This window comes from Gekko japonicus, unplaced genomic scaffold (assembly GCF_001447785.1).
Source record: "Gekko japonicus isolate JY-2015 unplaced genomic scaffold, Gekko_japonicus_V1.1 scaffold308, whole genome shotgun sequence".
NCBI lineage: Eukaryota > Metazoa > Chordata > Lepidosauria > Squamata > Gekkonidae > Gekko > Gekko japonicus.
The window spans coordinates 1,152,589-1,180,391 of record NW_015164673.1 but is presented as its reverse complement, the minus strand read 5'-3'; the positions used below and the strand labels follow the sequence as shown (position 1 = coordinate 1,180,391).

At 43.9% G+C, this 27,803-nt stretch overlaps 1 protein-coding gene across 1 annotated transcript; it reads left to right on the top strand.

The window, feature by feature from the left end:
- Nucleotides 1-27,228, top strand: PDGFRL (platelet derived growth factor receptor like). Its single transcript, XM_015409247.1, has 6 exons — nucleotides 1-166; nucleotides 5,225-5,519; nucleotides 20,362-20,513; nucleotides 21,897-22,190; nucleotides 24,495-24,634; nucleotides 26,621-27,228. Exons 1-6 carry the CDS (start codon nucleotides 112-114, stop codon nucleotides 26,807-26,809), a joined length of 1,125 nt encoding a protein of 374 aa, XP_015264733.1. The 5' UTR covers nucleotides 1-111; the 3' UTR covers nucleotides 26,810-27,228.
- The last annotated feature ends 575 nt before the right edge of the window (nucleotides 27,229-27,803 follow it).

The following is a 27,803-nucleotide window of genomic DNA, read 5'->3' as shown; positions in this document are numbered from 1 at the left end:
AGGCGCTTCCCCTGCCGCTGTCTCTCCCTCAAAAAGTTGGCGGCCGGGCCTCGGCTCCTTCCCTTGCTAACTTCCCCCCGCTGGCGGATCTCCGCTCTTCCCCTTCCCATCATGAAGCCCTGGCTCTTGCTCAGCTTGTTGCTGCTGCACCAAACGCTGCAAAATGGTGAGTTGAGCAACGGGGGACGTCTCTCCCCTCGCCCGGGGGAGGAGGGGGGAGGGGGCTGCCCCGCATTTCAACCCTTCCCCCCCCCCCTTAGAGGGCTCCAACCTAAATTCCTCTAATCTGACTGTACAATGTTCCCTCTAAGCCATGGAGTCTTGTGAGCAAAAATTCTACGTTGTGAGCTACTGGCATTAAAGTTGTGAGCAAGCGATTTGGCTACTACATAAATTAGTTTCCTCTAGAGCTGTCCTTCCTGAGCTGAGACAAAAACGTGTGAGCGGGAGGCTAAAAAATGGTGAGCTAGCTCACACTAACTCATCTTAGAGGGAACACTGATCTGACATTCCCCACCCCCCTGTTACTCCTCGCCTGCCGAGGGGTCGCGGATGCCTTAGGGAAGGGAGTGGGGTGACTTCTCCCCCACCCTTCCTCCTCTCAGATGAAAACGGGCACATTTGTTTCCCGTTACCTGGCAAGAGAGCTGCCTCTTTCTGAAGCAAGCCTTGGCTGCCAGCAATGGAGACTGTCGGCTGACACACGCCCCATCGAAAAATTTTGAGAATCTGGGCACATCTCTCCCCCCCCCCCTTTCATTTAGTCACTTCAGAACTGGGCAGCTCAGCCTGTCTCACATACAGAGCTCTTTTAAAAAATAAAAAAAAATAGGAGCCTGGTTTTCGAAATGGTAGCATCCTTTAGAGATGCTAATGCTTGTGATTAACACATGGAATTCACTGCCACAGGAAGCGGTGGCGGCTACAAGCATGGACGGCTTCAAAAGGGAATTAGATAGGCATATGGAGCAGAGGTCCATCGGTGGCTATTAGCCACAAGGTATAGATAGGGGCTTTGGGGCAAGTGATGCTCTGTCTTCTTGGTGCTTGGGGGGGGGGGCAACAGTGGGAGGGCTTCTAATGTCCTGGCCCCACTGGCGGACCTCTTGATGGCACCTGGTATTTTTGGCCACTGTGTGACAGAGTGTTGGACTGGATGGGCCTTTGGCCTGATCCAACATTGGCGTCTCTTATGTTCTTATGTTGTGTATTTAAAATATTCAGGTACAGTTGTGCCTGGTATCAAACGCCTACTGGGAAAAATCTGGTTCTTTGAGGGTCACTTTATACAGTGCAATATACGTGTAGGCAATTATTAGAAGTGCGTATTTATATATCATACTGCACTGAAATGCCCATGTAAGGAAAGCCTAATATACAAAGTGGAACTTAGAAAACAAAACTGGAAAGATGTGATGCTGCTCCTTGTCGTGTATACCATCCTTCTTTGCAGCTAGCACTTTAGCCTTTCTTCACCTGTGTATTCATTTGTAGCATCACTTTCTCTATTGGTTTATATACATTTCACTTATTAAATGCAGTAGGGAGCCCAGCTGTGGTTTAAGGCTACAATCCAAGCTATAAAGAGCAGCCCCCATTGAACTCAATGGGTCTTACTTTTTGGGGAACATATTGGAATTGTACTAGAACCTTTCTGTTGTTTACTGTTAAAATTTAGCACTAGTCACTATAGATTAATAGTTCAATGTTTGTTTTGCAAAAACCAAACTTCTTTATAACTAAAGTTCATCCAAACAATTTTCTTCTCTAAATATTGCCAGGAAATTAAAGGATTCTTGCCCTTCTCATCATTTTTCCAGATTATGTCAAGAGTATGTCAAGCACATCACTGAGGATAAACTCATAGAATTAGGAGATACCACAAGAACTGTCCAGTAACCTGTAATCATAGACTTTCTCAGAGGTATTAATACACATATGCACATTTGTAGCATCCAGTCTGAATGAAGGACCAGCTTGGGAGAGCTCTTAGATGCCGCCAGTCATCTGCGGCTTGGATGCATTTGTTTTGTTTTTGTTTATTTTAAAAGAAAGAACCTTTCTACATTTGTCCATGCTTTGGTCACAAACTCCCCTCACACCCCTGTTCAGGGGTGATGAAAGATCACGTACCCATCTGGTAGTAGAAATAGTACAAAATCTCTAGCATCACACAAGCCAGGTGTATATGTTCCCCAAATAACAAATCAAGGACCACTGCATTGTTATTAGGAAGCAAGAGAACCTTCGCCCACAGTTTTTGGGATGGTCTGGAGGTCTGATGTTAATTTAGTTTTACTTACATTACATCCCCCCCCCCCTTGGCACTCCACATAAATACGCCTCCCACTGACATACCTATCCCCTACTGGAATGTAATGGGGGTGGGGATTGGAATTGGAATGTGTCTGCCCTAATCCAGTCACTCATTTCATTGGATCCAGTAAAACCTTCCACTGATTGAAGGGATTTCCATCAGCAGAACAGAACTATTTATCAGCTTCATTTACAGTCTGCCTTTCTCACTGGTACTCAAAGCAGATTACAAATATGATAAAAACTATTTAGTCAATCAGCCAGCAGATTACAAAGTATGACAAAAACATTTGAATTTAACAGCAACGGTTTCTGGTTAAAAAAAGAACAATGAACCAGTGGTGTTGGGTGGACTGCAAGATAAAACTATACAGCATGTACGATTTCTGTCTTGAGCAAACTCCTGGGGAAACTCATTGGGAAGCTTGTTGCATCAGCACCAAGAAACTGCCACAGATCACAACATGAAAAAAGTTTTGAGTGTTCCATAATCGTGGACTATACCAATTGAGTAAAAAGGTAAAGGTAATGGTTTCCCTTGCTCTAAAGCCAATCAAATCTGGCTCTAGGGGGCGATGCTCATCTCTGTTTCCAAGCCGGCTCTAGGGGGCGATGCTCATCTCTGTTTCCGCTGTCCAAAGATGTTTCCGTGGTCATGTACTAAATGGCGAGGCACACGGAACGCTGTTACCTTCCCATCAAAGTGGTACCTATTTACCCGCAATGTCTTGCTTTTGAACTGCTAGGTTGGCAGGAGCTGGGGAGAGCTCACCCCATCATGCGGCACTCGGGTCTTGAACTGCCGAGCTTCCAGTCTGCAGCGCAGCATCTTAATCTCTAAGCCACTGCAATTGCGTAGGGACCAATAAAGTTCCATTCCACCTGGTCCCATGAAGCTGTGGACCGGCCAGGCTATTCAATCAAAGCAACCTGTTGCTCAGGTATACACTGAAGGCTTCTCTTGCCCTTCCCTGTTCCTGATCAACCACCGCAAATTCCTCTGCAATAATATACTTCCATTTCAAGAAACTTTCTTCTTCTTTATAAAAACAGTCCTTAGAAAGCATTATGCACTCTCATTTACTGCACAAGTATTTTTTAAAAATTATTTATTAAAACATTTTTATTCTCCCCATGGTAAAATTCCAATCCCCGGCTAGGGTTACCAACCTCCAGATGGTGGCTGGCAATCTCCTGGGATTTCAGCTGCTCTCCAGGCAGCAGAGATCAGTTCACCTGGAGAAAATGGCCACTTTGTAAGGTGGACTCTGGCATTATACCACACTGAAGTCCCTCCCCACCCTCCTCAGGCTCCACCCCCAAATCTCCAGGTATTTCCCAACCCGGAGCGGGCAACCCTACCCCCACCTAATGAAATGCCTGTAATTTACACTCCACTAAAAGCTTTGGTGGAGAGTGCCATCAAGTCACCGCTGACTTACAGTGACCTCATAGGGTTTCCAAGGCAAGAGACATTCAGAGGTGGTTTGCCATGGCCTGCCTCCACATCACGACCCTGGTATTCCTTGGAGGTCTCCTTTCCAAACACTAACCAGGGCCAACCCTTCTTAGCTTCCGAGATCTGACGAGATCAGTCTAGCCCTTCAGAAGGGTGTGGATACACATTCCCATGCTGATGGAGATGCGCATCTGAACATAGGTCTACATTCACCATGAAACCAGGTGTGGGGGTATCTCTTGCTGGTTTGGAAGTTTTTCTCTGCAACTTATTGGGAGTTTTAAGGTCCTTTCCGTTTAATTGTTGGGGTTTTTTTGTCATCAAGTCACAGCCCTGGTATTCCTTGGTGGTCTCCCAACCAAACACTAACCAGGGCCACCCCTGCTTAGCTTCCGAGATCTGACGAGATCAGGCTAGCCTGGGCTATCCAGGTAAAGGTAAAGGTTCCCTTGCTCGAAAGCCAGTCGAATCCGACTCTAGGGTTGCGGTGCTCATCTCCATTTCAAAGCCAAAGAGCCAGCGCTGTCCGAAGACGTTTCCGTGGTCATGTGGCCGGCATGACTAAACTCCAAGGCGCACGGAACGCTGTTACCTTCCCACCGAAGTGGTCCCTATTGATCTACTTGCAATTTCTTGCTTTCGAACTGCTAGGTTGGCAGGAGCTGGAACTAGAGACGGGAGCTCACTCCATCATGCGGCACCCGGGTCTCGAACTGCTGAACTACCGACCTTCCACAGCCTGCAGTTCAGTGTCTTAACCACTTGAGCCACCGCAGCTCCATCCATCCATCCATCCATCCATCCATATCCTGGGCTATCCAGACCAGGGTATTAAAAGCTTTACAGCACCTAAAAGCCTCCCCTCACCACTCAGGGCACCCTTTCCATAAAGTGGGAGCAACTACAGAGAAAGCTTTTGTCGACGGTCGGCGGGTCACCGTTGGTGAGGGATCACACAGACATTAGTAGGCAGAAGTTAGTAGCTGCAGCATGGGATGCAGAGGGAAAGATTGTCCTTTGAACATGTCAGCCCCAGGATGCGAAGGGCCTCAAAGGTCATAACCAGCAGCTTGAATTAGACTTGGCTGGCAAATGGCCTGTAATAGCATCGGGTAATAACTGATTTTGTGCAGGAGTGCCATCTCTCCCTAGGGGAAGAAACCTAGTAATTATTCATTTGGATGTATTAATTTAAATGTATGCAAATTTAAAATGGCCTGTCTGTGAGCATCCTGCCTGAAGTAATAAAAAACGAACAGAGTATCAAAAAAGAAACTCCACTGCTCTGGCTTGTTTAAATCTTAAGTATTACATCAATAATATGTTTATCCTAGAGTCTGTCGGAAGGAGAAAAATAACATTTTGAGGGAAAGCGTGCCCTCTATAAAAGGATAAATATAGCATATTGATATTTACACTGTGTTTTCCCCCCCTTCTCCCTTGTGACAGCTATTGGTCAGTCTGCGAAGAACAAGCGTCCAAAGGAACCAGGAGAGAACAGGATTAAACCTGCTAACAAAAAAGTAAAACCCAAAATTCCCAAATTAAAGGAGAGAGAATCCACAGACTCATCCCCAAAGATCTACTCCATAATGACGCAAGTGATGGATAAGGGCCGCTTTCAGAAGCCTGCTGCCACTCTAAGCCTTTCTGCGGGACAGAGTTTAGAACTGCGGTGCAAAGGGAATAAAATTGGGTGGAGCTATCCCTCTTATCATGACACTTTTAAAGACTCCAGACTCAGGTAAGAGTTTCAAAGATGGACATTGGTAGAGTCACTACTAGACTTCATTGAAAGAAACAACAACACTCCTAAGAAAATTTGGGGTGTCTTCCTCATGTACAACATAAAGGTAAAGGTTCCCTTGCTCGAAAGCCAGTCGAATCTGACTCTAGGGTTGCGGTGCTCATCTCCGTTTCAAAGCCGAAGAGCCAGCACTGTCCGAAGACAGTGGTCATGTGGCTGGCATGACTAAACACCAAGGCGCACGGAACGCTGTTACCTTCCCACCGAAGTGGTACCTATTTATCTACTTGCAATTTCTTGCTTTCGAACTGCTAGGTTGGCAGGAGGTGGAACTAGAGACGGGAGCTCACTCCATCATGTGGCACCCGGGTCTCGAACTGCTGAACTACTACCTTCCACAGCCTGCAGTTCAACGTCTTAACCACTTGAGCCACCACAGCTATGTATGTACAACATACATAGGAGTTAAAAGGAAGCTAAAAGAATGGGATTTATCAGAGGGTGTCTTAATTGCCACTGACTCAAATGAAGCAAACCTCAGGGTGAATGTGGAGAGTCTGATGAAACATCCATGGGAACTGTAAAGGAAATTAGCTGCTCTGAACCCCCTTTGATGGGGGCAAAGTTGGACTATAAATGTTAAATACATTTTAAAAGAATTTGGGTTAGACTGGGAAATTTCACACAAATTACTTTTTCAGCTTTTTAAAGTTTCATAATATAGTAGTATTTTCTCCCTAACAATAATAATGTTGTGACGTATGCATTGACATGAGGATTTCTGCTGATTCTAGAAAATGAAAATTTTCTATATTTAAATTAATTTCACAGTCATAAGTGTTCCCTACTATAAAGGGTATAAAGGTTATCCTTATCTTTGATGTGTATGTATTTCCCATATGCTGTTTGAAAACAAGGTTTTTGAATAATCTCCTTCTTACTGTAGGGGTCAATGTTGTATGTATCTGTATGTCAACTGTCAATATATCTAATTCTTAGTATGGCTGATTCTGTGGATATTTAAATCCAGAGACTGCAGCCATGAACAGACCTTTCTACAATTCTGAGGAAAACCCCAGGTTTGCAGAAAGAGCTGAACTGTAGAAAACAAAACACCGGGGTGGTTAAAATCCCCCCAAATAACAATAGCAGCACCTGCAGCATTAAGAAACAAATGCCCTCTGTGGCCATTGCTAGGCAACCCCAACAGTATTGCCAGTTGAAGCCTTGGTTTCTGTCAGTAAAGGGCGGAATGAGCAGGCCCTTTCCAGGGATGTTTTCGCCTTTGAGGGAGGACTCATGAGGGCCAGGCCTATCAGCAACCACTGAGTGACTTGATAGCACAAGAGTTCCCTGACTCACCCAGGCCCAGCTGCTCGCTAGTATTCAACAGCAGCCACCCCACAAAAACCAGTGTGGTATAGCAGTTAGAGTTTCAAACCAGGATCTGGAAGACCCAGGTTCAAATTCTGTCATAGTGCTCACTGAGTGACCTTGGGCCAGGCACACATTCTCAGCCTAACCTACCTCTCAAGGTTGTTGCGAGGACAAAATGGAGGAGAGGAGAATGATGTAAGTTGCTTTGGGTCCCCATTGTGGAGAAAGGCAGGGTATAAGTGAAGTCAGTAATAAATACAGCTGATGGTAATGGTAGGACTAGGCTTGCTGGTGCCCAGTTCAGGACAGGGGTTCCCCTGGTTTTGAGGGCTTCTCCCCGTGGGAAACCCCACACCCAACAGCCACATCCCTACGTGACTTCCCTGACCTGATGATGTCACCTGGAAGTGATATCATCACGCCGGGGACACTGTGCGGGGACACTGTGGTTTAAAGGCAAAGCTCTATGGTTTCAACATGTCAGGGATGTCCCAGAACGCCCCACAAATCCCCCCCGGCAAAGGGAACTCGGCATCCCTGGGTAGGGTGGTGGGTGGGTGGGAAGGAGAAAAGGAAACAGAGAAGCAGGACAATATGGGAGTTACCAAGAAGCGGGAAAGTGCGAAAAGGTGAATACAGGGGTGAGGTGCCCACTGCAAGCCTTTGCAGGCTCGCCACAGCACAACTGTGCGTATCCTGATCGCAGTCACCATGCAGCTGCCATAGTTTTCCCAGGTAGAGGCTGTCAGGGGGGAGGAAAGTTGAAGACAGGAGGGCAGCTAAAGGTGGAAGGAATACAAGGAAGCAGGACAAGGCTATGGGGGCTTTCAAGGGAGGGGGAAAAAGAAATAGTGGGGAGGGGGAAACGAGATGAGATGATAAAAAGGAAGTACTTATTCACCCAAAGAGTGATTAACACATGGAATTCACTGCCACAGGAGGTGGTGGCGGCTACAAGCATGGACGGCTTCAAAAGGGAATTAGATAAGCATATGGAACAGAGGTCCATCGGTGGCTATTAGCCACAGGGTATAGATAGGGGCTCTGGGGCAAGTGATGCTCTGTCTTCTTGGTGCTTGGGGGGGGGTCAACAGTGGGATGGCTTCTGATGTCCTGGCCCCACTGGTGGACCTCCTGATGACACCTGGTATTTTTGGCCACTGTGTGACACAGAGTGTTGGACTGGATGGGCCTTTGGCCTGATCCAACATTGGCGTCTCTTATGTTCTTATGTTCTTATGAGATGCCCCCTGCAAGTCTGTGCAGGTCCTCCACTTGTCTAAGTGATGTTCCTCCATATTAAGTTTTAGCTTGTATGAAGCATGATTCCTTTGGGAGAGCTATCAAAGTCTTAGTTACTAACTGAGGTAAACTAGTACATTGCTAAAGAATAAAAGGTACAAATCAAACAGTGGTGTTTACTGTTATGACATATTGGGATGTTAGACCTTCTCCCCAAAGAAGTTCTCACATCTTTTAGTCTCGCTTTACATTTGTTCCCTTTGCTTTCTTTGAAGCTCAGTCTTTCTTTTCACTGGGAGAAAAAGAGGTGCCTCAGGCAATGATTTACCAATAAAGTCAATCAAGTTGTTTTCTTGGCTACAATAGCTTTGCCTTTTTATGAAGATGGTTAATGTGTCCGTTCACTTAAACCTCAGCACTATCTGTCTCTCTAGTGATTGCTTTTTCCATTAAAAAAAAAAAAGAGGGAAGAGTCTTCCAAAAATTTGCAGGGGTTTGAAACATAGTATGCCAATCTCATAGAAGAGAGGACTTTTTTAGATCAACAGTGCAAACAGTGCAATTACACTCTTTGGAATGTATCAAAAGGAAGTCACGTTTTTTGTACAGCGACATTAGTAGTAAAATAAAAATGGCCACATTTTGTCTTGTGGTTTTGCCATTTTATACCTTATGGGATGCAGCCACAGAGAAGTGGCAGTCCTGAGTCTTGGGTATCTAATGAGCTTATTTATTTAATCATTTAAAGCCCACCTTTCTCTCCAGTGGGGACCCGAAGTGGCTTACATTGATTTTCCTCTTCTCCGTTTTATCCTCACAACTTGTGTGTGACTTAGCTGCAGCCTCTTTTGGTTTTGGCTTCTGTGACATATGACACAGTGTTTTTGAGATCATTATGCTGTTGGTGCTTAGGAGTCTTTCAGTTTTGTCAGCATTCAGTGATCCTAGGAAAGCCTCTTCTAAATGACATAGCAGCATAAAAACCTGCGGTTTAAATCTGCAGGGAGATATGCTGGACATAGACCAGTGTAATATCAAATCAACCAGTAGAGGGAGCAAAATATGGATGGAACAGACCCCCCCCCCCAGAAGCCCCTAGTGGTACTCACTCCACTGCCCATGGAGAGCCACATTCACAGTTACGATTAACCAAAAGAGCCACGTAACGACTCCCATCCCTGCTAACACATATGCAATAAGATATAAATATTAACATTGACTGTATTACTGTGCATGTTTAAATTAGCAGAATACCTGTGAGCATGTAGGCTTCTCTCTCCCTATTCCTATTGAACCTTATCCAGCCCTTGGGTTGCCTATCGTGAGACATTGCACCATGGGTTCAGCTGGATAATTGACAACCATATACATGCGGTTGTGAGATCACCTACAAGATACAAAAAAAGATACCAGCAGCCTGACCATGTGGGGATGCTGTGGTTATGAGGATATGTGTAATTAGCCCATTAACCAGAGGCCTTGAAAAGTACACCATGGGGTGATCAACAATAGACCTGCTCCCTCTAAGCAGTGGAGTCTTGTGAGCAAATATTCTACTTTGTGAGCTACTGGAATTAAAGTTGTGAGCGAGTGATTTGGCTACTGCATAAATTAGTTTGCTCTGGAGCCATCCTTCCTGAGCTAAGACAAAAATGTGTGAGCCAGAGGCTAAAAAATGTGAGCTAGCTCACACTAACTCAGCTTAGAGGGAACACTGGACCTGACCTAACAACCAGAGGTCTTGGAGAGTACACCATGGGTTTGCCAACATTTGATGGACCTGATGGGTGGGTTGTTGATTTCTCATGATATGTAAAATAAAGTGATCCGTCAAGCATTAATTAATTTATTCCCTGCCTGTCGCATTATACGTGCTTGTGCTGATTATGAATATATTATTAGTAAAACACAGTCATAGGGTAGATAGACTAATGACCAATTGTACATAACGAGGGGAAGAACTTGCAAGTCAGATTTACGAGCGAAACCCATGTGCAGGCTTTCAGGTTCAAAATGCTTCCCCCGAGTTAAAAATACGTTTCAAGTTGAACCGTAGTATTTCAAGGGACAAGGTGGTTGGAACCTCTCTCCGTGCTCAGTGGGAACCACCTGCCAGCCACAAGTCCCAAAGGGCAACCGCATCACCCACTTTCCTTAAAAATGGGTGGGTGACATGTTGGAAAACGGTGCTTAGGAGAGCCACAGTTGTCATGTCCAAGAACCACTGAGTAAGCATTGTTGCTCTAGCCGCTACATCACAAAAATAACACAGTAAATCATCCAGTGTAATTACAGCAGATGTAAGCCAAGAATAACAGATTATTGCTATCACCAATAAATAAATTAGAGATGTAATGCATTGCCACAAGATGTTTTGTTTGCTACTACTACAAGTTTCCTAAAGATAATGTCACAGAGAATAATGTGATAGAGGATAGTTCTCTGAGTGGTAGCTAGAAACTGCGGCCTCAGGCTTGGAGATGGTATTTTTATGAAACGCTGGAACAGGTAATACAGAAGGGTTGGTGTAGGTGGGATGGACTGCGCTGTCCTGCTGAGCCTGGAAGATTCTATTCCATTGGCACTTACCGAAAATGATCTTTGGTTTCATTTTGGAGAAGGAGTTTTAGCACCTTAGTCCACTAGATGGCAGCTGTAGCCTGTAACATTCTCATCCAACCTTGACCTTGGGGGTGGGAGGTATTAACAAATAACTGTGGCTTAACCAGTCACGCATGCTTGTGTTTTGTTTTGTTTTGTTTTGTTTTCCCCAGACACATAGCCTATTAAAATGTCAGAAAGCCTGTCAATAAGCCTAGCTTTTTAAATGTACAAAGATCGTAGCTGAGGACGCAGCTGAAGTCCTGCACGAGAAAGGTGAACTTAAAATTAGGAGCCTATGGGATTTCTATGTACTCCAATTATTTGTACTGTCAACATCTGTGTACCCGGTTGAAGGCCAAATATCGGACTCATAAATGCCTTGAACAGATCCCTTGATTAATTTAGCGCTGCCATATTTGGAGCAGGGATTCATCTGAAATCTGAACTATGATTTATACTTGAGCTGAAAAACTCAACCCAAGATTTTTCTAACCAAGGAAGAGGCACCGCATAGGACTCTTCCTGTTTCCCCAGTTTGCTTACATTTCAGGGGCCTGTACTGAAAAAAAAAACTGGAAAGGATGCATTGCAGCAAAGCTTTGGTACTTCAAAGTCCCTTCAGCTTCAGTAGAAAAGAGCCAAACATGGGTTTAACCTGATGGGACATAGATGTGCTTTGCTTTGGCTGGATCACATCCATAATCTCTTGAAACTTGCTTTAAAAATAGCCTTAGGCAGATATGGAAAGGTTGTGGCTTATATTTAGCTACGTATTATACAGGCTACACCATTCAGTTGGAAGGGAAAAAAACCCAGTAGTATTTAAGCAGCACTATTTAGTTATAGTCACTTTGTTTCTTTGAAATGAACAAATTGACTGTTAAGACTACTAATTTGTTCCCCCAGAATTAGGTTTGGGGTGTTTGGAGTTTATTTTAATTTACTGCACCTTAGTTGTGCAAGAAAAATCTTATCATTTACAGAGCATGGATGTAGTTTTCTACATTTTGGGATCTCTGTCAAGTATGTAATGAATAGTCACAATGCGTGCTACAAAATGTGTGCATGTATTATGTACCAAGTGATTCAAGCATGGAAGTTTTAAAAAAATATTTAAAATTACCAAGTTCAAAAAACCAAAGGAGGACAGTTCCTGAGAATTACAGGTGGGGCAGCCCTGTTGGTCTGAAGCAGTAGAACAAAGTTTGAGTCCAGTGGCAACTTTAAGACCAACAAAGTTTTATTCAAGGTCTAAAGTTTTCGTGTGCACGCACACTTCTTCAGATACAAGGAAATGGAAGTTACCAGTCCATACATTTAGGTAGAGGGTGAGCAGCAAATTAGCATACAGCATAATGGAGATGTTTAACAGATTCAAGGACCAAACAGGAATAACAAGCTGTCAGAACCCACAGCCAACAACGAAATACACACATTCAGGAACGGTAATACTTTTATTGCAGAGCTACAGATGCAGTACCATAAGCACTGTTAAGAATGGTGGCGGCCCCATGGGCATAATAGGATATAGGGTATTCGTATGCACCCCCCCATAGCACTGGCCAATTAGGCACCCTCCCCCGCGTGGGATAAAGCTTGGAGACCGTTAGGTAGCTAAAGCTGAGAACCAACACTCTCCCACAGCACCTAAGAGAAACCCAGACAATACAACTCCCTCCTGCACATCTGTATAGATAAGCATTTCGGCGCAAAGCAGAACAAGCACAGAACGGAATGCATTAGCAATTAACCAGACACAGAATGAGCTCCCCATCCCCCATGGCAGCGTAGCTGACACAAGCTTAGTTTATAGGGCTGCCATTTGTTTGGGTTTAATTCTGGGGGGAAACACAGTGAAGGAAATAAATATGTCAAAAATTGGAGATTGATGGGCAGATGTATCCTTAATTGTGGAATTCTGAGAGTAATTAACTGAGACCCTGCCATTACGCTCCATCTCAAGCATGGTAACTTCCATTTCATTGTATCTGAGGAAGTGTGCATGCACACAAAAGCTTATACCTTGAATAAAACTTTGTTGTTCTTAAAGGTGCCGCTGGGCTCAAACTTTGTTCTAATGTATAAAAAAGTCTGTGGTATAATGTAAGACTGTTTCCTCAAACTGCTTCCTCAAATACTGGCATATGTTTAAACAAATTCTCATTGTACAAGAATATTTTCAAACGTGTTGATCCCTTATGATGAGAAACAAAGCATTAATCTTATAGCAAGGCATCATCAGGGTCTCTAGTACATGTTTTTTGGCATTTGTACTCAATATAGCAGGCACAGACAAGGCGGGAGTGAAGTGTATCCAGCAGGGGTAATTTCGTAGAAAAAGAGGCGCAGGAGCTCATTAGCATAACTCATTAGCATGACTTATTTGCATGTGCCACACCCCCTGACATCACTGGAAGTGTGTCCGAAGGCAACACCCACCGCTCAGGCTCCACTGGACTGTTTTGGATTGCTAGCTATTGGGGAGGGGGGAATGTGCAGATCTGTCCTTGCAGAAGAGGGAGAGCTTGTACCTGAATAAAACTTGGTCTTAAAGGTGCCACTGGACTGTTTTGGGCGGGGGGGGGGGGCTCTGCAACTTACATGGCTGCTTCTTGCTCTGACTAAGGGCTGCTGGGAACAGGGGGTGGGGCTTGTTGCATGTGCCCGCCCCCTGGACTCTTTGCTGCCGGAGCTCGGCCCCTGTGTGCTCCTGCAGGAAATGACCCCTGGTATCCAGAGATTATGCAAAGAATGCTAATTGGTCAACTAAGGTGGATCAGGGGAAAAATGCATCTGCCAAAGACAGATCACATTTTTGGGATTTGTTTTCCAGACGAAAAAACCCATGATTTTCACAGTAATCATAACGGAATACAAATGACACCGTTCAGTTCTTGGAGAGGAACTACTGAGTTGGAGCCAAGCACAACAGAGACCTGCTAGGCTACTGCCTTTCATGACTCCATCCATGTTAGAAGCTAGGACAAGGGGGATCACATCTGGATCCGGGCATGACGGCGTGGTAGTGAAAGCAGGTTATTTATTAGGGCTGGTGGGGTGAAGAGCAGGATGGGGGGTGGAGCCAACTAATTCTGGGTTCATCCCCATCCCCCCCTTGCAATGATACGGTATACAAATTAAGTGCTGCACTTGCAGTACAGTGCTTTAACTCTAGAAGTGTATCTGAATGTAAGCATTAGCTCTTACTTTGGTTCAGTAGGCTTGTGTTCTTACCAGCCGCATATAGGGAAAGTTAGCCTGATATTCTTTATGGCTTGCAAAGAATGTCCTGGTCCCTATGCATATGCAGACCTCCTTGTGCTACTACTGTGTTTGCAACAACAGTAGGAACACACCCAGTGCAGGAGAGAATTCCTGCCGTGTGCCCCTGCCCAAGCTTGGGTTGCTAGCCAGTTCTCCTGGATTTACCACATCTACAGACCACAGAGCCCCTGGAGGAAATAGCAACTTGAGAAGATGGACTCTATGGCATTACGTCACCACTAAGCTCCTTCCCCTTCCCAAACTCCACCCTCCCCAGGCACCGCCCATATATCCCCAGGAAATTCCCAAATTGGAGTTGGCAAAACACACAGGAAAAGTCAAGTTTCTGAGAGAAAGAAGGATCCAAACACTGCAGGTCTCAGTTTGATCAACTTTACAAATACCTAGGTCAAGAACTCATTTCCCAATGCTGTAAACTAATGCAAAGCACAGAAGACTTTGGCCGCATGTAGAGGTCAAAGGCATTCCCCTACCGCTGAGTAAATAATCAGATAAAAGCCGCCCAAACCAGATTAAGGTTTTTTGGTTCCAAGAGCCCGAACATCTTTGTGGTCAGGTGTTAATGTTTTTCAGAAGTTCTGGTAACAACATGGTTGAGGGCATTGCAGCTTGGTTGCCGTGCAATCCTGTCGAAGTTTAATCTTAAACCCTTCTATGTTTAAGGCGATTCAACCTCAAGCAAATGTGTATAGGATTGCAGCCTGCAGGAGGGCTGGTTTTCTTTGGGCAGAGAAGTTTATATTGGTGTGGATCTTTCACCTTGCCTAACCGTGCCGTAAATTTCCCTGTGGTTTCTTGGATCTTGTGAAACATATCTCATGTTCTGTTCCTCTTTGTCTGTACATGACATGCACATGATGTCATCCTCCAATCATCCACTTTCCAGGTTTTCCCCTACATTGCTCTGAACTTTCTGAAACATGCTTTGCTATGATCTTAAAAATAACAAAAAACAAAACAAAACACTGTCTAAAATAGTTACCTCATCATTTGGTCAGGAAGGTGCAGGTTTTTTAACCTGCCCACATCAGCACATTTTACTGCCGACATCCCCTCACAATGACCATTTCCCCCACCATGTTACTGAAAGACAATTTCCCACCTTTTTTTAAAAAAGGTGCTGTATCACTATACCATCACTGGAGAGCTTTTTGCCAGCTTTAAATAAACGGCCATTGCTATGTCATTATAATGCTGTATCTTTGTAGCAAGTGCTGATTTTTTTAAAAGTCTCATTCAAAGGCATAGTAGGGGGAAATTATGACCACATGGAGATGACTGAGAAAAGTGGGTAGGACCCTTGTGTGGACGTGTTCACAACAGCAATGAATACACAGGAGAGGATTGTCCCTGTGTGGATGTAGCCAATATTGTGTTATGTGATTGTGGTTTACTCCCCCTTCTTTAAATGGCGGGAAGCTCTGCACAGCTGTCGTAGGGCCAGGTTCTTTCAGAGAGGAATTAGTATGTGACTGTAATGATATTTTTGGCTCAGTGTTGGAGATTATTTCTTTAGTGCAATAAAACAGAATTTCCGTCTTTAATATAGCATTTACGTTAATCATACACCAATGGCTTGATAACTACAGTTGCAAGGAAAATGGGGAGGAAGAGCCTTGTTCATAAATCGGTGTGCTCTGTTTTCCTAATTTCCTATAAAATTAAAGGAAAAGTAAAATTGCCTGGATGAAATGCACCGCTTTCAGTGTTTAATGTTTCTGTTAATAAATGGTAGAGGTAAATAGAGCTGAATCATAGTGATGTACACCCATCTGCTTGCCTTTAAACATCTAATTAAGAGCCAGTTTGGTGTAGTGATTAAGAGCGGTAGACTCTAATCTGGAGGACCCAGTTGATTCCCTGCTTCTCCACATGCAGCCAGCTGGGTGACCTTGGGTCGGTCACAGTTTTCTCAGAACTCTCTCAGCCCCACCTACCTCACAGGGTGTCTGTTGTGGGGAGAGTAAGGGAAGGAGATTGTAAACTGCTTTGAGACTCCAAGTGAAAGGTAGGGTATAAATCTAATCTAATCTCTTCTTCTTCTTCTAATTGCAAGTGTTTTATGAAAAAGGGTGGTGGGTTAGAATGTTCATAAGAACATAAGAACATAAGAGATGCCAATGTTGGATCAGGCCAAAGGCCCATCCAGTCCAACACTCTGTATCACACAGTGGCCAGAAATACCAGTGCCATCAGGAGGTCCACCAGTGGGGCCAGGACATTAGAAGCCCTCCCACTGTTGACCCCCCCCCCCAAGCACCAAGATGACAGAGCATCACTTGCCCCAGAGTCCCTATCTATACCTTGTGGCTAATAGCCACTGATGAACCTCTGCTCCATATGCTTATCTAATTTCCTTTTGAAGCCGTCCATGCTTGTAGGGGCCACCACTTCCTGTGGCAATGAATTCCAAGTGTTAATCACTCTTTGGGTGAAGAAGTACTTCCTTTTATCTGTTCTAACCCGACCGCTCAGCAATTTCATGGAGTGCCCACGAGTTCTTGTATTGTGAGAAAGGGAGAAAAGTACCTCTTTCTCTACCTGCTCTTGTTCAAACAACCCTGGAGCAAGCTGAGCCAGATGACCCCAGCAGTTCTGGCAGCACCACAGGGGCTTATGTGGGCTATAGTGATGAGGACAAGAGCCACAGGGGCCACTTGGCTCAGCTTGTTCCTGTCCACCAGTGGCCATACGGATAAAGAGACAGCCAGCCATGGTGTATTAGGGTACCTGCAGTACTCATGATTCTGCATTTATATATCTTTAAAGATTAGGCATCAAGCACTTTACTAGAAAGGTTTCTGACAGTTGTCAGAAAAGGCAGTCAATCTCTGAATAACAGTGCTATGAAGCCGCACTGGGGGACGCCTTGACCTCGATGCTGTGGATTTTTGGCCCTCCAGGGCAACTGCTTGGCCACAGCGTGATTAGATGGATTGCTGACCTGAACGACTAGATCTGTTATGTTCTACTTATGCCATACCTGGGTACTGTCTAAAGATATACTTGCATTGATAAAAGAACTAGTCTGAAAACTGCATCACTTCCCATTAAGAGAATTTGTTGTAGGTAAATAAACCCACAGCACAGGAAATCAGTTAGTGCACACCTCTTCTTATGCAAGCGTATGAAAAATGCATGATGCTTCATCAGGAAGAATACTTTTGTCAAAGATTTTATGCTACAACAGGAAAGTACATCTTAGCGAGGAATGCAAAGATTGTTAATTCTGAACTATGTTTCAACACTTTGTGTAAAAGCACAAACAGGAATCTGCATTCATATGGCTGAGCTTCCGGAGAAAGAGCTTGCACTCAGTCTCTTGATTTCCCAGGCAATTGGTATAGATCGTTTGTTGGCTTGTATGGTAACCAAATAAAATTGTACAGTGAATTAATTAATGCTGACCTTAATTTGCCGCATTTGATTGGTGCTCCAACAGTCTATCAACAGTCTCTGTTAACTTGTGGAGGTACAATTCCTGAGGCACAGCCTCTTCTCTGTACTGCTACAGCCAAATGAACCATTGTTCAACAATGGATCCACAAAAAGGGTATTTTAAAGGTTATGGGCTGGTGTGAAGTGTTAGTCCCCTAGGAATCTAGTTGGAATGGAAAGGAGGCAACAACCATCATCCATCATGTGGGCATTTGTTCTTTCAGGCTTTCTGATTTGTAAGTCCTTTGAAAAAATTCACTTCCTTTTTTTTTTTTTTTGGTGTTTAACCAGTTTAGCATTCTTGAGATACTTTAGTATAACTCTTTGCCAGAACCTTTTCAGGGTGAGATGTTTGCCTTTCTTTTGGTGTGTGCCAGTCTTCCTAAACTGATGCCCATGCCTAGACCTGCCTGGTCCCTGCCTTAAAATGCTACAGCAAAACAGTGGGTAAAATTCTTCTGTCGGCAGTCTAGCTCCACAAGAGATCTGCCTTCTTTAATTGGGACTATATGGCTGATAACCTGCCCTGCCCTGGATGGCCCGATCTCATTAGATATTGGAAACTAAGCAGGGTCAGCCCTGGCTAGTATATGAATGGGAGACCTCCGAGGAATATCAGGGTCGTGGCGTGGAGGCAGGCAATGGCAAGCCACCCCTGAATGTCTCTTGCCTTGAAAACCCTACGGGCGGGGCTATTTTGGACTGGCTTCCAAGTTGGCCATGCCCAGCAGGAACTCATTAGCATAATAGGCCACACCCAGCAGCAGGAACTCATTAGGATTGGCTACATTAGGGGTGTGTGGCCTAACATGCAAAGGAGTTCCTGCTACAAAAAAGCCCTGGGTTTTGACAACAAACAAGGTAAGCAGAATAAGAAGCCAAAGGTGGGTGTGGCTGGATGAGCACACTTCTGGTAACATGGGGGGTGGCCTAATATGCCAATAAGCGGTGCTGTTGTGGGTGTGGCCTAATATGCTAATGAGTTCCTGCTGTTGGGTGTGGCCTATTACGCTAATGAGTTCCTGCTGGGCTTTAGCTACAAAAAGAGCCCTGCCTATGGGGCTGTCACAAGTCAGCTGTGACTTGACGGCCCTTTCCAGCACTACATGGCCGATAATCATGAGAAGAGCCTACAAAAGCAGGCGTCTGTTCTGCTCCATCTTCCACCATTTGTCTAGAGATTTTATTTATTTTTTTGCCAGTTAGCCTCTTTTATTAATGAAAAGGTGGTGGTGGCTGTTATTTTTTTATGGACTGCATATAAATTGTATTTCCCGTTCTCAGACTGAAAGGCACAGGTACGTTAATTCAGAAGTTTCCAAGATACTGACAGCAGGCTCCAAGGAAAGTGAAGAGGACACTTTAATTTTTCTTAAAAGCTTTTAATGTAGTTTGCATTTACTATCCTGTAATCCACATCCCTTTCCCTTCCACCCTCCAAATTACTTGTGCTTAGAGGTTCTCAGCTGAAAACACCTCCTGGGAATTTGTAGAATTTTCCAGCAGTCTGTGCTGTATTTGGGAAATTTCACTTTCAGACAGCATGTTTGAGGACACGCCACCATCATTCACACCTAGTCCTCACCTTCTGATTGTGCACCAGTGGGAAAGGAGTTTGTAAGCTGCTCTGAGACTCCGAGTGAAGGGCAGGGTATAAGTCCAATTTCTTCTTTGTAATATATCCAGTTCAGACCACGTGGCCAGCTTGGACTCCACGCGGTCCAGCGAAAACGTCAAGCTTTGCTCAAAGAGACAATGGACTATGCGGATCCTAGCCGCACCAATCAGTGGGCTAGGTTCCTGGCCGAGAGCCTATGGAACTCTCGGCCACTGTAAATAACCTATTGGGAAGTGGGTGTGAGTGTTTGGGGTGGCGGTTCCACGGGACATAGAAGCCGGCCTGCGAGCCGGCTAAAGTTGTCTTGTTCCTGATCTAATATAGTACGCTAAGCTGAAATCACTCATCCATCTGCGTACTTTTCATTCTTCTTCTTCCTCCTCTTCCTCCTCCAACAGGTCCAACAGGCCTCACAGGAGATTCCGTGATCTTACCACAAGTTCGGAAGCAGGTCTACTTGTACAAAATGGCTTGTTTCCTAAACCACCTACTGTTGATGGGTCTCTTTCCTATTGGTCAGGGATGCCTGGATGAGTTGGCAGAGGTTATCATATGGCCATACTCATCAAGTCCTCGGGATGGCCACACCATTTCTCGAGTGGGGTACAGCAGGCAGTAGCGACATAGCAGTGGGTGGCATTAGCAGTAAGATGTCCACTCATGTCAGAGAGAGTAGCCTGTGGTCAGTTATCTGCTGGGGTGCAGGGGAGTAGAGAGAGGATAGCCAGGGATGTGTGGGGGTGGGGCGTAATTTGCAAAGCGCACAGTAACTGCAGGGTAGGGACCTTACGCTACTTCTCTCTCTTTCCTTTCCCTTTCCCAAGCATGTTGCAAGGGTAAATTACTATGTTGTACTACTCAATTTTGCAAGAAAGGATATGTTTAAACAAAATTTGCAGTTTACTGAAAGTCTAGACAAAATCTGTCATGCATCTAAACTCTTTTAAAATATGTGGTAAACGTGCCACTTTTGCTAATCTTGAGAATTATTCTGGAAGTCTTAAACAAACTATTTCATGGCAGGGTGAAGAAAAGACAGTGAATGCTTCTAGTCCTCATGTTTGTCAAGGAAGCATTGAGAAAACAAAAATAAATAAACGCTGAAACCTGCCCTAAAATGTGGCCATTCATTCCAGCGATTTTTAAAGCATTTTTTTTGGTCTTTTTATGTGGTTTTATGAATGGGCAGAACTGGCACAATAAAGTACACAAGTAAATATTGGAGACTTTACAACTGCTGCGTTTAGCTGTGTTTTGTGTCTTTATTCTTGCTAGCATCAAGCAACATGACAGATACAGTCAGCTGATCTTGGCAAATTCCACTGCAGCAGACACCGGTGAATACAGCTGCTGGCTACTCGTGTGCAAAGGTTACAACTGCAAGAAGGATGAGTCAAAAACAAGCTCAACGTACATCTTTTTTGCAGGTAACAAAGTGGTTCGCTGGCCCCAAAGAAAGCCAGTTTTGTGTTTCTCTGTGAAACTACAGTAAATGCCTTGGTGGCCATATCACAGCGGAGCCAGAAGTAGCAATGACATGTCTTACACAGACTCATGTGGAGCACCATTTCCACAGAGTGAATAGTTTGGGGAAAAAATCCTACATGCTTTTTCCAGACAAATTATTCTGATTTTAAATAAGTGCTATTTAGAACTGAAATAAAATGGTAAGCAGGTAACTGTTGTTCATCGAGTGGTCACCTGTGCAGTCACACGTGGCTACTGCACACGCACAAGCGTGCCGTGAAGAGGACTTTTTGAAGCTCAAAATGCCTAGAGGCACTCTGTCCCCCTCCCCTTGAAACCTGCTTTGTAAGCTCAAATGGGAAATGAGTTGTAGAGTTTCCAGGCTGTATGGCTGTGGGCTTGGCACTGTAGTACCTGACGTTTTGCCAGCAGCTGTGACTGGCATCCTCGGAGTTATAACACAAAAAGATGGAGAGTCACAGCTGCTGGCAAAACGTCAGGTCCCACAGTGCCAAGACCATGGCCATACAGCCCGGAAAATCTACAACAACTAATGAGGTCCGGACGTGAAAGCCTTAGACAACACATCAAATGGGAAAGATTTGCTTATTTTTTAATCAGGCTCAGAAATATGTTGAAGCAGTAGGGTCCAATTCAGTGGTATTGCTGGAAAATCCAAGAGTCCAGTAACTCTTGACATTGTGCACCACAGCACAGCTTGACACTCCACACTTCTTATGAAATGCAGGACAGTTTTAATATGATGGCGGGGGAAGGGGGGCTGTAGTCCTGGTAAGGAGAAAAAAAAACTGTTGGTCACACATTTGTACATAACAGTCTCTGGGTAAGGGCAATAGAGCCTTATCTTAGTTCAATAATGAAGCCGCTACTAAAAAATAACTCTCTCAGAGCTTTATTGTCCTTCTTAGGCGTAGTGTGTAGCTCCCCAAGCCAAATACAGCCTACCAGTTACATATGGCAGTCGTTTATGGGCAAAGTCCCTGTATTAAGTCCCATGTTTCCTCCCGGAGTAATAGGTACATCTGTGGGGAGGTATAGGTATGTGCTAATGGAGGGCATGCAAACTGAAGATGTAGCCTTAGCTATAATGTCGTGAAGTATGACACTTTCAGTTAACTTTTTCATTTCTTTTCTTTAAGAATCTTTTCAAAAGTCCTTAACAATTTGTTGTTAGTGAGCATCACTAACAATTACAACTCTGGTAAAAATTGTTTTCTCCTATTGTTGAATGGCCATTTTTGCAAGGTCAGACTGTTAAAATGGTGAGGAAATAAAATACATCATGCTGATACATAACACATCTTACATTACTTTTCGAACAGATAAAGGGGAGCTCTTTGTTCCTTCTCCCAGCTATTTCGAGGTGGTGTACCTTAACCCAGATAAACCCACGGTGATTCCTTGCCGAGTGACCAACCCGTCAGCAAAAGTGACGCTTCATCAGGAATTCCCAGCAGAAGAAGTCAAAGTGGATGGAATTGACATTGTCTATGATGCAAAGAAGGGCTTTGTCTATCAGCACCCAAAGTCTGAACACAAAGGAGTAGTTTACTGCAGAGCCGAATCAAGGGGGGCGCCTCAGATTTCCATTAAATACCAGCTGCTCTATGTGGAAGGTAAGATTAATTGAGTTGGTGGAACATCATTTTGCTCCTCACCTACTGGAAATCATTGTAGGAGCAGACCCTGGATGCTTTTTCAACACAGTTCAGCCAGAGCATGATGGCTTTAATAATGGCTTTTAGTGAACTGCTTGAGTGACCCTTTTATGGTAAGAAGAAGAAGAGATTGGATTTATACCCCGCCCTTCACTACCCAAAGGTGTCTCAGAGTGGCTTACAAACTCCTCTACCCTTACCCTCCCCACCACAGACACCCTGTGAGGTAGGTGGGGCTGAGAGAGCTCTGAGAGAAACTGCTCTTTTCAAGAACAGCTCTTATCAGAACTACGGCTTGCCCAAGGTCATCCAGCCAGGTGCAAGTGGAGGAGTGGGGAATCAAACTCGGTTCTCCCAGATTAGAGTCCGTGCACTTAAACCACTACACCACACTGGCTCTCTAAGGAAAACAAGAAGCATGAGTAGACGAATGTGTACCACTGGGAGGTCATTCTTGACCTGCCATGTCTGCACTAAGATCTAGCTTTATAATTTAACAGGATATAGGGTTGCTGACCCCCAGGTGGTGGCTGGAGATCTTGTGCTATTACAAATGATCTACAGGCAACAAAGATCAGTTCCTCTGGAGAAAGTGGCCGCTTTGGAGAGAGGACTGTATGGCGTTATACCCCACTGAAGTCCCTCCCCTCCCCAAACCCCGCCCAGGCTCCACCCCCAAAATCTCCAGGTGTTTCCTAACTTGGAGCTGGCAATCCTAAACAGGAATGTGCTTTTACTGCCCAGAAGAGAATCCAGTTAGTCATGTGCAGATTCTGGTTACGATGAAGGTATAGCCAACCTGTTTCCCCCAGTCTAAGTGATTCCCCTCCCACAACTGTTTTATCAGTGGAAGGTGACTTCACTTCTAAGTTGGACTGCAGAATTACACAGCAGCCATGAGGAAATCACATGATTTGCATAATTTACACACATAACATTGACTTCAGCTTCATTTCATTTGGTTATCTTGGCAAAGATATTTGCTTTTGTTAGACCAAGCACACATAACCTTGGAACTGTTTAAGAAAATTATTGCTTCAGTTTGAGTTCTGCTGCCCTTCTAAATTATCATTGTTACAGTTACAATTATAAATGACCAATATCTACAGGCTCAGAAAGAAAGAAAAAATCCCAGAGGATGGAAAGTTCTAGAAATGTTTTCTGTAACATTAGACTCACAACAGAAATAATGATGTTAGGTTATACAGCCCAAATGAATACCATCCAAGTGAAACTTCTTAAAAGTTGAACAAGTTCTTTTAGAGAAAGATGGGTAGCCATGTTTGTCTGTAGCAGTAGAAAAGAGCAAGAGTCCAATAGCACCTTAAAGACTAACAGAATTTGTGGCAGGGTAGGAGCTTTTGTGAAGAAGTGAGAAGTGACTCACAAAAGCTCATACCCTACCACCAGGGCTATTTTTGGGCAGGAACGCACAGGAACGGAGTTCCAGCTGGCTTCAGAGTTGGCCACGCCCACTACAGCCAAAACCTCTGTGTGTATGGCTACAGAGGGAAGGCCTGGAGAGTGACCCCCCTAGCGACTCCGAGGTGGGCGGGCCAGGGGGGCCCCGGAAGGACCAGGGAGGCATTTAAATGCCTCCTCGTGCCTTCCCTGGCCTGTCCAAGGGCCGGCTTGCCCAGGCTTCCCACAGCCATGGGGCGCCCAAGCAAGCCAAGGGAAGGCACGGGGTGTGACCTAATATGCTAATGAGTTTCTGCTGCTGGGTGTGGCCTATTATGCTAATGAGTTCCTGCTGGGCTTTTTCTACAAAAAAAGCCCTGCCTACCACAGATTTTGTTAGTCTGAGTTATTTTAGGTTCATATTTAAATTGAAACATCTCCTGTTTGTTTCAAGGGCACTTAATGTACTTTAGGGACCATGTCCTAGGCATTGAGCTAATATAATAAAGATTAGCATTTAAGTACTGTAGAAAAGCTGGTCTGCATCTACAAATAATTTTATTATGGCTGCCTACAGAAAGACATACAATCTAAGATGCAGGAAGATTAAAAGATAAATTCAGTACAATAAAAATGTAGACAGAATTCAAGGTTGCCAGTGTTTTTATTAGTGCTTGCTCCTGTGTCTTTAACCTACTTTGATTTGCAGAAATTAGTTGGTGTTAAAGATGTGTGTCAATTTCTACTGATCACCCCCCTCTTAGAGGAGCAATGTGTTAGGCTGCCCCCCCCCCCCCAATTTTCATTGCAATTTCAGGAGAGAAACCACTTTTTCTTTCATGTCACTTGCTTTTTCACCAGTCCCTAGTGGTCCACCTTCAACAACAATTAAGGCATCATCCAACAATGCAAGCGGTGGAGATGATATCAGTGTTCTGTGCACAGTTTTGGGAGAGCCAGATGTAGAAGTAGAATTTAATTGGATATATCCAGGGCAAGAGGTAAGCTGCTAGTTCTTCTTTTTATTATTTCCCTTAAATAAAACAGAAGATTATATATACTACCATAGTGCTAGCAAGGATCATACAGCAGAGTGTAAATTAACAGTTCTAGCTGCAAACAGAATTGCTCAAGCCTTGAAGAATCTAGTGTAGTGTTGATAATATTGAATTCTAGCCTGTTCACCCCCCCAAACCTAGTGTTAAGCATCTTACAGGAAATCTGTGTTCTAATTTCCTAATGTTTACTTTAATGTTTAATGGATGGGATGTGTGTGTGGAATGGATGGGCTCAATTTGGATCACAGCCATAGCTCTTGAGTTGAAAAATCCCCCCACCCCCACAATACATACACCCAACTGCTGCTAGTCCCAGGAAGGGGAAGAAGACAGCTTATGATACCTGGCTGCCATTTGACTCTTTGCCAGAATAGACTGCAGGAAGGATAACTCACAGTACCAAAAAGAACTGAAAGAAAGAACCCTCACAGTGCCAGAGCTGCCTTTCTCCTTCTTCCTAGAAGGAGGATCCTGGCCTAAGTTCTTTTCCTTGGCCGGTTGAAGGTGCAACACTGAATATGGGGTCGGTGCTTAATAACAGTACAGTAGCTTAATAACAATTTTGTTATATGTGAGAAAATTCCTGACATGAGATTTACCAAAGACAATTCGTAAACTTCAGTTATTAAAAAATACAGCAGCCCACTAACGGGCTGGTGCAACTTGTGCAGTTTTTCATATTAGCTCTTTTGAAGACATATGTTAAGTTTGTATTTCTGGCATGCCTGTGATTTGTATACATTTTTATATTGTTATTTTAACTATTGTTTTTTCTGTAAGCCGCCCTGAGCCTGCCTCAGCGGGGAGGGCGGGGTAAAAATCAAAGTAATTAATTAATTAATTGTGAATGCACATCACATCAGCTCTGAAAGATCTGCCCTGGCAGCCAGTTTGTTTCTCCAGTTCAAGGCACTGGCTATTAGATAGAATCTATCTATCTATCTATCTATCTATCACTGCTCATACGGCTATCACCTTAAGCAGAAATTAGAACCAAATAAAATATTTTAAAAGACCTTACTATTATTTCTCTCATATTTGATTATTGCGCCTATGAATTTTGCCACTGAGAGGGTGACACGATCATTGGTATACGATAGTAGCCATGACACCTGGGCTCGCACATTTAGCAGTGCCATATCTTTAAGTAAAGGGGTGACCAAATTAGCCCTCAACTCATCGAATATAGAGCACTCCATAATCATACGTTCAATGGTTTCTATTGTATGATATGAGCATCTGCATGTTCCATTATGGTATGATACTTTTATTATATCGGCCATCCAACACTGCTGAGGGAAGAACGCTCAGTCTTGCCAAAGTAAAAGCTCTTCTTAGTTTTGAGATTGTCAATTGATAAAAATATTTTGGCAGTTGCATGGCACTGGCTATTATTTTCAAAGCTTGGGGCCCTCTTACCCTAAGAACTGCTGACTGTACTTTACTGCCTTAGAACCGAGAAAATAACTGACCTGAGAGTGTTAAAAGTCCTCATTTTTAAAGACAGTCCCAAATTAAAAAGTAACTGCTTAAGATCCAGTCTGATAGCCAACATTAGCAGATAAACCTTATCTATGAATAAGGGCAGAGTTGTCTTCTGGAAAGCATAGCAGTTCCAGTCATGTTAGAATCAAAAACTGGAAAAGACACAGCACATCTAATTCATACTCCTGTGGCAAGAAGATTGTGTGAAACAAGCTGTAAATATAAGTATCTGACTCTATCCTATTGGAAAGAACCACCCTGTCATACATTATCATAGTAACATGGGCACTAAAACAAATACCACAGCCACAGTAATCTGAAAGCTCTTAGCCTCAGTTGCTCTGTGATATGTTTCATGCTATAACAAAAAATTGTTAGCTGTATTATGTATTCCCTATGTACTTTTACACTGTTTACTGTTTCATTTTGGTGTCTTTCAAACAGTATGAAAGGCCTGTGATCATCCAGGACACCTGGAGGCTGATTGACAGAGGAATTGGTCACACCACAAGAATCTCAGAGAGTCTCATTACTGTAGAAGATTTCGAAACCATTGATGCTGGAAACTATATTTGTATAGCTCAGAACCTTCGAGGACAGACCACAGTAGCTACCCATGTTGAACTGATATGATATACTGAGCTTGAAATAGAGCCAGAACAGAAAATGTATGGCTGGACTGCTTCTGGCTAGCTTTAACACACTGAACTGGAAATAAGATTTTTTCCTACTCTGTACATTCCATTCTTTTTGCATACTAGTAGACTCCAGGCTTGTAGTCATAAGATGCTGATTGACAGCTAGTGCAGCACAATGGCTAAACTATGCACTCACCCCAGGTGGCCTCATGGCCATAGTATTTGTTATCTTCCCACCTGGGGGCGAAATGCTGACCTACATTATGGTGTTTGGATGTGAAGATTCTTGAGCTTGTGTCTGTGATGTGTTTTGAGCACTTGAAAGTGCTATATAAATATTGATCAGGAAAGTCACCCATTTTAGGGGGGAAATATCACATTTAATGTGATGCATCTCTGACAATATTGTTTAATGCAGTCAAAAGGTGTTAGCAGAAAAATGCTTTCTCCTAACTAAGCAGAACACGAAGGAAGAGGATATAAAATCACACTTGTAGCATTACTCATCTTCATCTAACAAGGATCTCTGTTGCTGTATGGAAGTCTGTAATTCCCCCCCCCCCCCAACAGCATTGGGCATCAAGATAAAATGCTTTTAAACTTATTGTTGAAACCATATCATATGAGTTTTAATGTCATAAGTATACTAGACTTGTTTTGTTACATATTAAATAAAATATTTTGCAAGCTTTGAATGTTTGATATTTGTAGATCCTAATCTCTCCCTTATTATAAAAGAGTTTTGGGTGCCAGAATTCTAAAATTGGCCCCTTTAGTGTTAGGCCGAAAAAACTGCCACTCGGAAGACACTGGCTGGGTTCATTGGCTGCTTTGTGCAGTCCCGGCCAGCGTTCCAAGGTCATTTACATATGGAAGCTGATTGGACTACACTCCATTCCACACCTCAAACTCACCCCCCCCCAAGGCAGTTGGAATTTTCAGTTGGGAATGATGTCAGCTGCTCCCTAGGCAGAGGCTGTGTGTGTGTG